At 37.7% G+C, this 13,688-nt stretch overlaps 1 protein-coding gene across 7 annotated transcripts in view; it reads right to left on the reverse strand.

Annotated features, from left to right (window-relative positions):
- Positions 1 to 13,688, reverse strand: part of Tenm2 (teneurin transmembrane protein 2) — a 1,211,860-nt gene that overhangs the window by 915,948 nt on the left and 282,224 nt on the right. For all 7 annotated transcript variants that reach the window (XM_040748463.1, XM_040748461.1, XM_040748460.1 and 4 more), the window contains exon 3: positions 9,043 to 9,343. In XM_040748463.1, coding sequence (XP_040604397.1) covers positions 9,043 to 9,268 — 226 coding nt within the window. In that variant the 5' untranslated portion in view covers positions 9,269 to 9,343. The remainder of the gene's footprint in view (positions 1 to 9,042; positions 9,344 to 13,688) is intronic.

Raw genomic sequence — 13,688 nt, forward strand, 5'->3', positions numbered from 1 at the left:
CCATTCTAAAAGTACGACAGTGTTATTCTGTCACCAGCATACAGATGCAAGAACCTGAAACTGTAATTCAATATGTAAGCACCATGTCCTGCCTCTAGAAAATATCCATGTTAGTTTCTCATCCTATAGGATGTGCTGTTGGTGCCAGTCTGAGCATACAGCTGGAGAGACAAACAGGAGATGGTGTCCTTTTCTGTGCTTTAAATATTCTCATTTGAAAGGGAGACAAGCCATTAATAAAAGTAAATGTTCTTGCAGTTAATATTTATAGGTAAGAGCAGAATATCTCAGGGTACTTTACTTAGATCCTATTCATGGAGAGTGTTGGTAAACTAAGTCTATATCAGTTAAGTCATTCTGAGATGACACAAAGACAGCCCATTAAGACTAAAAGAATTTAGAAAACACAAATATTATCAAAGAGAAAGCCCACAGTTGAAACCTCCTGGTAGGAATAGGTTGGAAGACAGAGTTTGGTGTTCTACAAAAAAGAGAATAGAGGAGATCATGATATGAGCATTTGACTCTACCCCTCCCCTAATTCTACCACTATATCTCTGAAGCATCGGAGATTAAATGATGGGTTAAAGAGTTTTACCCATTTAGGCAAGTGCTCTATTTGGGAGCCATGTCTTCAGTCATTCAGTTGTCTATCTTAACCTATGGGCTAAACAAAACATACTTTGGAGACAAATATGATCTGTGTCTATATTTGTGACTTCTGGCTTAGGGAGGGAAAGGTGACTCTAATATTGAGATAAGAAATAAAGCTAACATTTGTAATGAGAAATAAAGTACAGCCGGCAATGCGCAGTGTAAAAAGTGTGGTGAGGCTATTCCAGGACCCCATCAAGGTTCTTATTTCTTCTGTCCTTTGATTGCCTGAGTCCTCATGGGATCTCCTTATTTTTTGTCACATTTAGCCAAGATGATCACACCAAGTCCCGGGAGATTATTAACTATCAACTCCTACATCTCTATACTCTATATGGCTCAGGCTTCTCTCCAGGACATCAAAAATTGTACAGATAACTGCCTGTTAGACATCATCACTTGTGTGGTGTAAGAACACCTTGAGTTCAAGGGGTCATAGATTCACAAATCATCTTAACCTACAAGCAAGTTCATCTTCTGTTTTAAGCCCTGGGGATTAACACCAGCACAGAGAGAATTGGAAGATTTGGGAGCTGCGGCAACTTCCACAGCTCTCCTTTTATCCTCACCCTGCTTGTCCTATGCCATCACTTACCAGAAATTCTTGCTTTAATTTTTTAAGCATCTTTAGTTTTCCCATTAAAGTTACCAGCAGGCAGAGACAAAATGTATAGTGACAAAATGTACATTCACTTGTTTTCACATGCACACACACACACACACACACACACACACACACACACTTCTGCTTAGAACCATTAGTCTGTTTTATACAATGTAATACACATAATACCATCTTTCTCATATCTTTCCTTGCCCTAGACCCACTTGAAGTATTCTATGTTTTTGCTCTTGACATTGGTAGGCAACATGCTTGAGGTAAGTATTCCAAATACTTAAAGCATTCTACTTCTATACTAAGGTACATGTCTGCCATTCCAGAAAAATTTGAAAAAGCAATCCATGCACTTCTGCTTCTGGGTTATTTATGAGTATGGGCTTTTCCAGGCCCTTGATACAGTATTTTCCTGATATGAGGAGAAAGCTGCCATTGCCATTCTGAGTTCCAGGACAACAGATCTATCTCCACATGCGCAATATCCTAAAACACAAACAAGTCAAGTTATCCCTGTCACCCCAGTTCAGGCCACTAGGTTTGCATGCTTAAATACATTATCTCATAACACACCCCCTGGCAATTGTGTCTCCCTGAGACATTCTGTATAAACAAAAGCCAATGCAGTCATCCTAAAATGCCTCTAAAGTCACCCTCCACCACCCCAGCTACTTCAGCTCCACATGTTCAGCTAACACAGATTACTTTAAATCTTCAGGATAAACTCTATTACTTCTGGCCTTTGCATATGTTTTTGTTTGTTTGTTTGTCTTAATAATCACTCTCTTGAATCATGGGTGACCTATCTCTTTTTTGAAAGTCCAGTATATGTAGAGATATCGCAGTTTAGGGGAGGCCATATATTTCAGGTTGGTGTCTCTTCAACTACACAAAGTTTCCCTTTGCTTATCATGCTGTTTCTAACTATATGGGTATTTTATTGTGCCTTTTCAAAACTGCCAACCTTAGTTAGGTGTTAATTTTTATCCATTATTGATTGTTTTTCACAAAATTATACTATTATTATTTTATCATTATTGGGTGGTTAGTTTGAATAAATACCCCAAAGGCTGCATTTATAACCTACAGCAATGTGTTGCATGCAAAACACATTAGGGGAAGGACTTAGGAAAGGGGACATCCACAATTATGAAACAGTTGTTTGTTGCTGAAACACTGGTTAGATCCTATTGAAAGACAAAACTAAGATGATGAAGAAAAATTAATGGGCATTATTTGGTGAGCATCAACATTAAATAGTCAAGAAAAAAGTCCTCTTAGAAGATTATCAATGATAAAAGGGTTGTGATTCTATCTTTAAAGACTACCTGTGATAAAAGGGTTGTGATACCATTTCAAAAGGCTGGGCAATTAAAACAGATTTCGAGAGAAAACAAATAACAGTGTGAATTAAATAGAAATAAAAAAATATTCACCAGGACTTTTTCAAAGTGTGAGTAATATTTGGAAGACACCACTGGGAGAGCTCATTGCTGAACATGGATGGCATTGGGATACCTGTTATCATCTCAGGGAGTTGTTTTTTCTAACTTCTGATAGCAGAATCTCTGTTTCCTATAAGTAAGAACACTCTATCAACCTACTCTATGTTCTTGGCAATGTTCTGCTTAAGTTTGGAAAACATTGTATTTGATGAAAGGGAAAGGCACACTTTTCCAAAGTGTTTCCAGGTAAGAGAACTTTGACAGAGTGGTCCTCTACAAGACAGAAATGTCTTAAAGGAGACATTTCTGAAGAGAAAAGCCAAATGGAGAGAATGAGAAACAAGAGAAGTTAAGTGTGGTGTGAGAGAGATTGTTTGTAGAGATGTCAGTCAATACATTATATTTCCTCATAAGCTAGTGAAAGTTGGGACAGTATCACATGTAACTAAAGATGTCTTGAGAAATAGAAACACTGTCCATTGAAGTGCTATCAAAAGCATTATCTTAAGGAAAGTCCTAGAAAGAAGGGAGACTATGCATTGGGATGTATCTCCAAAGACTGAAATGAGTGAGAAATGTAAAATGAGTGAAAAAAATTACATCTAAAGTTGAATATGACATTGCAATAGTCAACTATTCGAGAAATAACTGCTGAACTGCCTTAAAGATTAAAGTTGCTGGAAAATAATACTTATTTCTAGAAAAGTAATGGATACTAACACTGAAAATACAGAAGGAATTGATTCTAAGAGACAAGGTACCCAAATTATAAGTGGTAAGAATGTATTAATTTTCATCATGGGTTATACAGATTAATTTTTTTACTTAATTAAACTCATTCTTGAAGTACATATTTATTTATAAATATGTCATAAAATTCACACCTCTATTAAGCTGTATGCAAGGACATTACCATAAAATATTTTTTCAACCTTTTATCTGCAACATGTAAATTTGTTTGACTACTATCTTTCTTCCAGTGTTTTAGGATTAATTTATAGTTGCTAGATGATCTCATTCATTCATTTACAAAAACTGGGACATAATGTGTAAGCTATGTTCATCTTTGGTAGCAAAAGTTACAGTACATAGGATGACAGACCCACTCTCTCAATAAGCTGGAAAAGGAATTCTAGATTTGAAGATGTTGTGGCAGTCAGAAGCAAAAAAAGGAAAGACTGCTGTCTAAAATATTAGGAATGTCAGAGAATGGTTGCTTGCTGCTTTGCTAGTAACAGGAGGATTAAGATGACAGTCATTATAATATTTACAGTAGAATTTATCTACCACTTACTAAAGGAAAGACAGCATCCATAGGTTGACAAATACACACCTGAAGAAAGTGATTCCAATATTAATAATGGGTAGAAACCTTCTAAAATGAAAGAAAGTGATACAGTCCCTTTTCAGGTTGATGCAGGTCACTGTGGCACTACACACAGAACTGGACTATCATAAATAGTATACATAGGTTGTGCATTCTTTATTCTTATAGCACAGGCCTCATACATGAAGAAATAAGTATCTGAGTTGCTCAACCAGGATATGATAAATCATGTAATACTGAAAGGTCATGGAGGCTTCCTCATAGAGGTCTTCAGACTTGTAAAAAACAAGACAACCAAAGAAATAGAAACACTGTGTTAGTCTCTGCTGCATTATGAAAAGATGTATTTCCTAGGGGTGATAGAATATGTTTAAGGCAATCTTTTCAAGGCACATTTTAGCCTTGCAAATAGTAACCAAAACCTCCAACCTCATTAAATCAAAAAGGTGTTCTATATAGCTAAATTAAAGCGCTGGGGATTTCCATTCACAGCAACTATTTTAGAATTTTCACAAAAGATATTTGGAGATATTTGTGGACAGGAATTCTTACAGGTTTCCAATGTATCCAAGGTTTCCAAAGTACCTTCACTATGTGATATCAATTGAATCAATACAGATAAGTGTATCTAGCTTGCTAGTGGTTCATGAATTTCTGGTTCATTAACATGGGCTACATTTAGGTTATGCCAAATTAAACAGAGCAAAATTTATTGCACAAATTATTTTAAAGATATCAGAAGTGAGAAAATAGTTTATAAAATACTCAAACTTAGCTTAAGATGTGCATATGTGTGTTTACACATTTGTAAAGTACATTAAAGTGTTAGTTACATACATTGCCTTTTTTAGAACTGACTGTGCTAATAAAAGCAAACTTTCAAGAATCCAATTTTCCCTAATTCTTTATTTAACCTTGAACCAAACAGCTTGAGATACATAGAGGAATTCAATCTTGGCCTCCTCTCAAGAGACTTAAACTACTAACCAGAAGGAAAGGCTTTTGGAGGAATAGAAACCAGGGTGAGTCTTCTGGTCCACTGGGCACAGCTTGACACAGAAAGCAGCCAGTTCTGCTTAGGTAACCAATATGGTTAAGATCCTAAAGCAACTGCATTCTTGGTTAGCATTTCGGGTTGAGAGGTGATGACTACAAGGAATGGTAGGGAACCCTTGCTGGAGGCTCATTACAGATTCCTTCCTAGAAAGTTTCCTGTGGCTCATTTAGTGTCAAGGTGTTGTAGGAAGGATCAATGCCAGGAAGTCTAAAAGAGTGGTGCTTATAGAATAGAATTGCATAACAGGGTGACAGACTATGAGGGCTATGGCTTGAGGTAGTAATGACTTCTCATATGATTAAGAAAAAAATTTAGGTGCTCATCCACAAAGGCTTGTAAACTAATGGCAAACCCTCTCTCCCACCAGATTATAAGCATTCAATGATTAGATTTTGGTTGTTAACATAGGTCACTGTATGTGAAACCTGTATCCAATTCTTACATACCTGATCTTGGATAATTCAGTTAATTCTTCCATGACTCAGTTTCCTAATCTATAAAAGGGGGGTGCTAACAAGAGTAGACACCTTAAAACATTGTGAGCATTGAGCTTATACAAGCCAAATGCTTAGATTGTCATTTAACACAATGTACTCAAGGACTGCTAAAATTCTTTTCTTCCTCTTCCTGTTGAATGTTAACTAGAACAATGCATTCATCCTTGTGGAGCACAGAGTGCAGACAAGAGGTGCAGTCACATAGATATGCAGAAGCAGAATGAATTCAGGTCTGAGGTTAGGCTCCTAAGCCATGCAGAACAACTGCATATCACACTGCTTTGCACCCTAACTTCACAGTCCAAAAGAAAAGGCTCATGCAAACTGCTGGGGAACTTGGCCGACCTCCATTATTCAAAATAAAACCTGTTTCCCGAGAGGCAAAGAGTTTTGGTGCAGCCAGGTGTCAGGCTGCTGCTCAGTTTTGTCATGCACAGAACCACTTGAATGCTGTTTAGTGAAGGATTAGTCATTTACTAATTACCAATTACTCCAGTGGCCACAAGACCTAAGGTCAGCAATTCTCTCCCTTCACACCAGGAGAATGCACCCCGTGGAAGCCAGGCAGGTAATTTACATGTCTCTAATTTAGGAAGGAGATAACATTAGAAGATGGCAGAGAAGGCATTTGTATTGGAAATAAAGTACAAACGGTTTGACATTAGCTTCCAAGACTTCTCCTGGTGACACCTCACCCATTTCTTCTGCTGGGATATGGCCTGTTGTCTTGTTTGATCCTTCATCAGGCAAGTGTGGGGAGCTGAACAGGGTAGAACCCTGAACTCCACATCACTTTTATTGGTTGGCAATTCTTTTCTATGGGAGCATCTGGAGAGCCATCCAAGTGTGTCTGCCAAACTTGCTTGTATGTGAGAAGCATGTTTGTTTTGTGATCAGTGTCTTGGGTTTTAAATAAAAAGACTGAAGGAGCTAATCCCACTATGATCCTTGCTAATGTACCTTTAGGCTAATAAGTACCAAGATCATCCTGCACTTAGATTTCATGAATAAGAAAATAAACCGTAAAATGCATGACATTTAAAAAATTATTGTTATTACTGAGTATGAAATTTATTTTAACCCTCTCTGTAGTGGTTCAGTCTCAAACTGCATGTGCCACTAGCCAGATTGTATCTCCAGTTACTCCCCTCCTTAAATATGTGCTTATTTACTTCCTGCAGAGTTCAATTTTAGAACCCATCAAAGTAGATCCACTCAGCCTCTGACTACATTTTCATGCATAAATTCATAGATGCCTTCAGAAGGAATTGCACTTACATATGCAAATACTTCCCAATGCCTTTTCATTTCTACTTTTGGACTGCACAGTTTTTAATTCATGCAAACACATTACGCAAACAAATATGGACTCAATAACAACACACGGCATGTGTGAGTTGTTAATTGCACAGCCATGAGCTTGATAGGGCCAAGCTACTTCCATTATTATCATCAATGGATGGGGCCCATGATGAAACAGGAAGAATAAAAGTATGTTTGAAAATAAAATTCCAGCACTTGATTTTGTGTGATGTAAATATTAATAAGGGAAAAGGTGACTAGCAAAACCTTAGTTCAACAATAATCTGAAAGCTTCAGCTTTGTGCATGATCCTGAAGCCAGGGCATGCCTTCCATGGTGCTACGGAACAAAAGCATATGTTTCAGCCTAGAATTACAGCATACAAAACTGTAGTAGTACAAAAACAACACAGAAATGATGACAGGAACAAAAGCTTTCAACCAAACTGCATGTGTGTTGTACTATCAGCGGTCTGACTTTATTTTGGCGATGCCCTTGGACATGATGGCAAGCATTGTAATTTGTCTGTGTTAGTAATGTTAGCTCTCTACTTATTAATTAAGCGACAACTCCTTCTTATTTTTCTTCCTCTTCTCTCTGTCCATTACATGGGGTCAGGTGCAAGCTTAATAAAGTAAACAACATGTTGAAGTTACTCACAGATCAAAGGCATTTAATCCAGAGCAGTCATTAGACAGCCCTGTTTTCTCCTGGGTGATCAGTACATGTCATTCTCATGAAGATGATGCAGAGAAAAATAAGACTAAAGATCAAATGAAAATTGTTTCCTACAAAGGTCTACAATGACAAGAAAAGCAATTTCACCTGTGTATTGATTTCTTAAAAATATTTTGTTAGATATAACCAGAGCTAGGATAAAATGGGAGTAACTGAGTATATTCTCAGAGCAGCATCTGGCCTGTACATTTATCAATCTTTGTCACTATACTATTTAATTACATATATGTACATTTTTCCATGAAAGAAAGAAGTAAAATGCAAGAATGTAAGGAAGCTAAGAAGCTAGGAATGAATTCCATGTGTAGGCATCTCTTTAGGTATTAAATTCATTCCAGTATTTGCTGCTGAGGACACAGAAAAAGAAATACAGAATCAGTATTATAAAACAAATGATGCAATAACCCAGTTGGACAGGGCCAAGCCCCCGGGTGCTAACTGTGTGACCCTACCTAGTGCAGTCACTGCAGCTTGTGCTTTCACTTGTAGTTTTGCTGAGCCATTAATGTGACCAGAGCACGCTTGGATGGTATTCGAAAACTATGGCGTAAAGCAAGTGAGACTTACACTCTGACCTCCATGCTGCTCAGTCTCAGTCCACAAGCCTAGACAAGTGACAGTGGGATTTTGCATGGATACTGGACATGAAGAGAATGCCAACTCTTTGTGTCTGACAGAGAGGTCTTCCTAAATAAGCCAAGGCATTATAGTAAAAGGAGAGAGATTTGGTGTGAGGCAAAGGGAGAACTATTTAGTAGAATTAGATTAAAATGCTTATGTTCCCTCTTACAATCTTAAACATGAAAATAAAAACACAGAGCTCAGACTTATCACATTGTGTGTGTGTGTGTGTGTGTGTGTGTGTGTGTATAAAAGAGAGAGGGTGTGCACACACTCACACACATGTGCACACATGTGTAGAGTGCATATAATTTACTATTATTTTGACAAAGAAGTTCTGAAATGCCTTCTAACACATATACACCATTTACTCAAAGTGAGTATTACTGAGAATGCCAATGTGTAGAACAGTCAAAATGACTCAGAGGTTTAGAGTAAGGTTCAAAGAACAGTATGAAATCCCCAGATCAACCAGCCAGAGATTTTCTATTGTCTCAGTAATACCTTTTATGAAACCAAGGATGTGCTCCAAGTTACATCTTAGGAAACCTATCATGACAGTTCTGCAAAAGCAACTGCCATGTTGTTGAGGAATTTGGTGTCCAGGATAACAAAAAGGAGCTTTTCATCCACAGAAATTAGATAGGGCAAAAGTTTGTTTTAACCAAGCATTTGTTGCTTGCCAACTTGTTTTACTGCCAGTTTTTATCAACTTCGGTATCACCACTCAACAGAGCAGGGTAGGATTGGGGCTAGAGCCTAAGGGGTAGGGCAGAGCTATGTACCTTGTCTAGAAAACTCATCAGACTCCCGGTGCACCAGGTCTGTGACTCTGTTTCCATAGTGCATTCTGCTGTCATGGTCATAAGCCTTCAAGGTCTCACTGGAGCTGTAGGACTTCTGCGTGGGCACACGGCAGTCTTCGCTGTCCAGAGAGGAACTGGTGTAGCGACATTCTTTGCCACACCGACCCCTGGTTAAAGAGCGATGTCGACGGTCCTTTACATCCATTATTCCAGATGAAATAGAAGTCCACGACTTTCACAAAGGGCAGGTTTGAGTTTTGTCACCTGTCACTTTATCCACCTAGAAGCATAAAAGTTACAAAATAAGTAAATAAACAAATAACAGACTGTGACTATAAGCAATGAGACCTTCCTTTCTGATGCTTGTGGAAACATAAATGGGAAATTGGCTAGCCAAGCATGACTTCTTTGGAAAAAAGTTTTATACTTAAACCAGCAGTCTACATAGAACTCTAGACAATCAATTCATTTTCTCACTGTCTAGTTTAATAGAAGTGAGGGAAAGAAACAAAAAAGCCTCATCTCCTGATTGTATATGCACAGATGACATGCAAAGTCTGTCACTGGGGTAGAAGATCCAGTTATGAAGTCCGTCAAAACCTAATTGAATCTGCACTGTTTCATCACTGGATTATTTGCTTGTTTGTTTTGGTTTAGAAGGATAACTAAGAAAATAAATGTCGAAAGAGGAAGAGAAGAAGGAAGTAGGAAGAAGAAAGGAATGGGGAAAGAAGGAAGAAATGAAAGAAAACGTGAAATACACATGCAGATTTGAAAATATAAATGATTCACTGTGACAACAGCTTATTCAACCAACACTAAATTGTTGCCATGGGCCTGAAGAATAATAACATAAGGTGTTGATGACATGCAAATTATCTTCTCCTGCTCTCTCTCTCTGTCTCTCTGTCTCTGTCTCTCTCTCTGTCTCTCTCTCTCTTTCTCTCTCTCTCTCTCTCTCTCTCTCTCTCTCTGTGTATGAATTAGTATGAACATGATTACAATCACACATGTACCACAGTATACTTTTGGAGGTTAGAAACAACCTTGGGTATTGATCCTTTGGTATTTTTTTCCTTTTTTTTTAACTCCCAGGCTTGGTGGCCCACGAGCATCTGGGTGTTCTTCCGGCTCCACCTTATATCTCTCTGAGCTCTGGTACTATGGGTGAGTGCTACAGTGTCCAGGTTTACATAACTTCTTCGTATTCAAATTCAGGTCTTCATGCTTGTAATGTTAGAGCTTTACCTACTGAGTCATCCCCTCAGTACACCCTTGGTTTCTTAATGCATCTTCAGTAATCTCCAATCAGTGTTCTCTCCATTGGAGATGTGAATCTGAAAACAGCTGGCCATTCATTACCAAGGACTCATCAACAAGAGAACTTACTGAGAGATGTGTATCCCATATATCCACCTGTTCATTAACCTAAACATACACTGCCACCCCACCCAGTGCAAGGATGCCTTCTGCAAAAAGGAAAAAAATGCATAAGAACTGTGCATGTAAAAGGCAAGTGGAAGGTACGGAAGTTTTCTAACATATGAGCTGGCCCTTGGCCTGGCAGTTTATGCCAAATATCACTGAGAAAAAACTAACTAAATGCTGAGGTACTCCAAGTTCCAAATGATAGGTTTCTTACTGGTTTCACTTGCCATGCAAAATAGCGTAAACCACAGGGCCAGGGTCTGGGCAGAATGGACAAACACAAATTTTAATTAAACTGGAAAATAAAGCCCAGAGCCAGGGTAATGATTTTTCTCCAGGCTACTGTTTCTCACTGCGTCTTCAATATGTCAGGAAATACTTGGGGAACAGATCCGTAGTAGTTCTTAAGTCCTCTGCTCTTCACTGGCTATTTAGACACTGAAGTAGGACATCTCTATGTACAAAAGGGCTAAACTGCACGCAGAGTAGTGTAGATAGCATGAGGCCAGAGGCACCAGAAATGAAGTTATTCCCTCTTTCTCTCCTTACATAAAGACCTTTTATCTCCAGGATCCTCCTAAATAAACTTCATATGCTTTATCAAATATTGCTTGAAGTGTAGAAAATTCTGTTTGACAATTGGCAATGAGAAAGAGTGCACACCTGTTACAAATTCCAGGAACAATTATTCATTTGCCCTAGTTGCTTAGATAATAAACTATATGGCTTCCTGGAGTTCCTCAGTCAGCAAGTTAAAAACATATTTGAGAGTCACTAGTAAAGACCTTAGGACCTTTTTGAAGGACACTGATATTGGTATGGAAAACTGTTTTGCTATAATCAATTCAATAATCTTTATATTGATGTAATTTCCAGAGGCCCAAAAATTATTTGTGCTTAATTACAGTCTGATTTTGGAATTCATGCATAATCTATTTGAGTGTGTGGTCTTTGAAGTTTAGCAGATGTCAATCTAAACATGGCTACTTAGTAGCCATTGTTCTTGTTTGACACCTGCCTGGCCCTTGAAACTTGGTTTCTCAATTAGTCAAAATTGAAAATAACAACACCTACTTTACAGGGAATTCACAAGTATTAAGAAAGTATTACAGGAAATTTCCCAGTGTGATGCCTAGAATGTGATATAGGCTTTAATGAAAGTGCTTGTTTCACTCTTCTGACATTTGGTTATGTGGTCAAAGTCTTGCCTAACACAGTGTGAGAAGATGGTAGATAAAGTCCAGAAGCTACTAATCTCACATAGGCCAGAGCTTAAATTATAATTAGTGCCACCAATACTACAGAGTCACAGGTGGTTTTGAAGAGTGAGGGTTATCATCCAAATACAAAATTTGGTTCTGTTTTGGTTCACTGCTAGGTTTATTCATTTAAATATCATCAACATAGCAGAGCTTATAATTCCCATATCCAAAATGTTTATTCCCTGTTAGTAAAGTACAGGGTCACTGGATTTGGACATTTCTATACTTGCCCTAGCCATCCAGTTTTTGCCCTAATACACACCTCTTTCTCAATGCAGTATTATTAAACAGAGTTTGTCAGTAATAGCTCCACTGAATAAGTGCTAGAAAATCACAATCAATGAGGCAAATTAGTCATATTTTAGGGAAACCCAGTGTTTTAAGGAACCAGGCAGAGTGTATATACACCCAGTAAATGAACTTTCTGGCACTTTTTAAAATTGTGAATATGAAAAACAAGAGAATTTATACTGAAATCTGAACCCATGGCTTCTCTGTAAGAGTCAGGAAGCTAGAAAAAATGCTTCTAGACAGATTATATATATATATATATATATATATATATATATATGTATATGTATATGTATATATATGCATGTTCCTCTATTCTCATAAAGTATGGATGAAAATAATAAACCTAATACATAAAACAATAAACAATATAAGAAAATTCTGAATGGTGCAAAGAAAATATATCCAGGTACCAACCATAATATCCATGAAACAGTATAATTTCTTTCAGCCACATATATCTAACTTGTAGTTAAGGGAGATGACATCCCCAATCATCATCAGGCACAGAAAAAAAATAAAACTGAGGAGAAGTATCTGTACCACATACTATGAAAAACCCATCTAATAAAAATATAAAGCCTTTAGATTTTTACTATCCTACTACTGCAATGCAATAGTACAGGAGTGGGTGATATTCTCATTTCTACCTTCATCTGGAAGTCATGATACCATGTCAGTGAGGTACTTCACTTGAAGCAAAATGGTTTCAAAAAAGGCCAAAGAATTCCAAGACTTTCATTCTTTGCAAGATAAAATGAAGCTCATTTCTCAAAGAGAATCTGGTCTTCCACCTCCACAGTACAGGAAGATTACCCTCTGACTCTATTATAGGGAGAGGGCTACTGGAAAGTTAAATGTTTCACCATTTGACAGGGACAATGAGCCCTTCTGCCCTTAGCAGCATAACTAGATATCATGCATGAGGCAGTACCAATACCATTTTATCACCAACGCATAGAGAAAATCAGTGCAGGTCTATACTCTCCAACCCTATACTACAGCCACCACAAGAAGCACCTTATAAGAATTCCTGTATGTTTTTAAGGTAAATTTGTGGGAATAAAGGGAGTCTCTCTTCCCTCACCAGAGCAGTGTCATAAGAAACCAGCAACAATAGGTTTGAGTAAGAATCATGATACCACAACATGAAGGCAAAAATGTCTCTGTTAGTATAAAAACAAAAGCATTTGTTATTTCAGAAAAGGAGGAATTTGTTAGATGCCTTTAAGCCCAGAACTGAGAAGGCAGAGACAGGCAGATTTCTGTGAGTTCAAGGACAGTCTAGTTTACAGAGCCAGGGTGGTTACACAGAAAACAACCCTGTGTCAAGAAAGAAATAAAAAAGAAAGGAAGGAAGGAAGGAAGAGAGGAAGAAAGGACGCTCAACAGAGGTCAGTACCAAGATAACAATGACATTAAAACTATCTGAAGTACATTTTAAACTAATTATAAAATAGCTTCAGTAAGAAATTAGGAACACTTAAATGAAAAAAAGGTAAAGTTATACCAGAGAAACAGAAATTCCCAGCAAGTATAAAATGCAAAGAAGATCTCTCCCACTAGAAAAATACACATAATCATGTCATGTTGGAGCATGCCTTTAATCTGAGCACTCGGGAGGCATAGGCAGGTGGATTTCTG

Source organism: Mesocricetus auratus, unplaced genomic scaffold (assembly GCF_017639785.1).
Source record: "Mesocricetus auratus isolate SY011 unplaced genomic scaffold, BCM_Maur_2.0 Super-Scaffold_100007, whole genome shotgun sequence".
Lineage (NCBI taxonomy): Eukaryota > Metazoa > Chordata > Mammalia > Rodentia > Cricetidae > Mesocricetus > Mesocricetus auratus.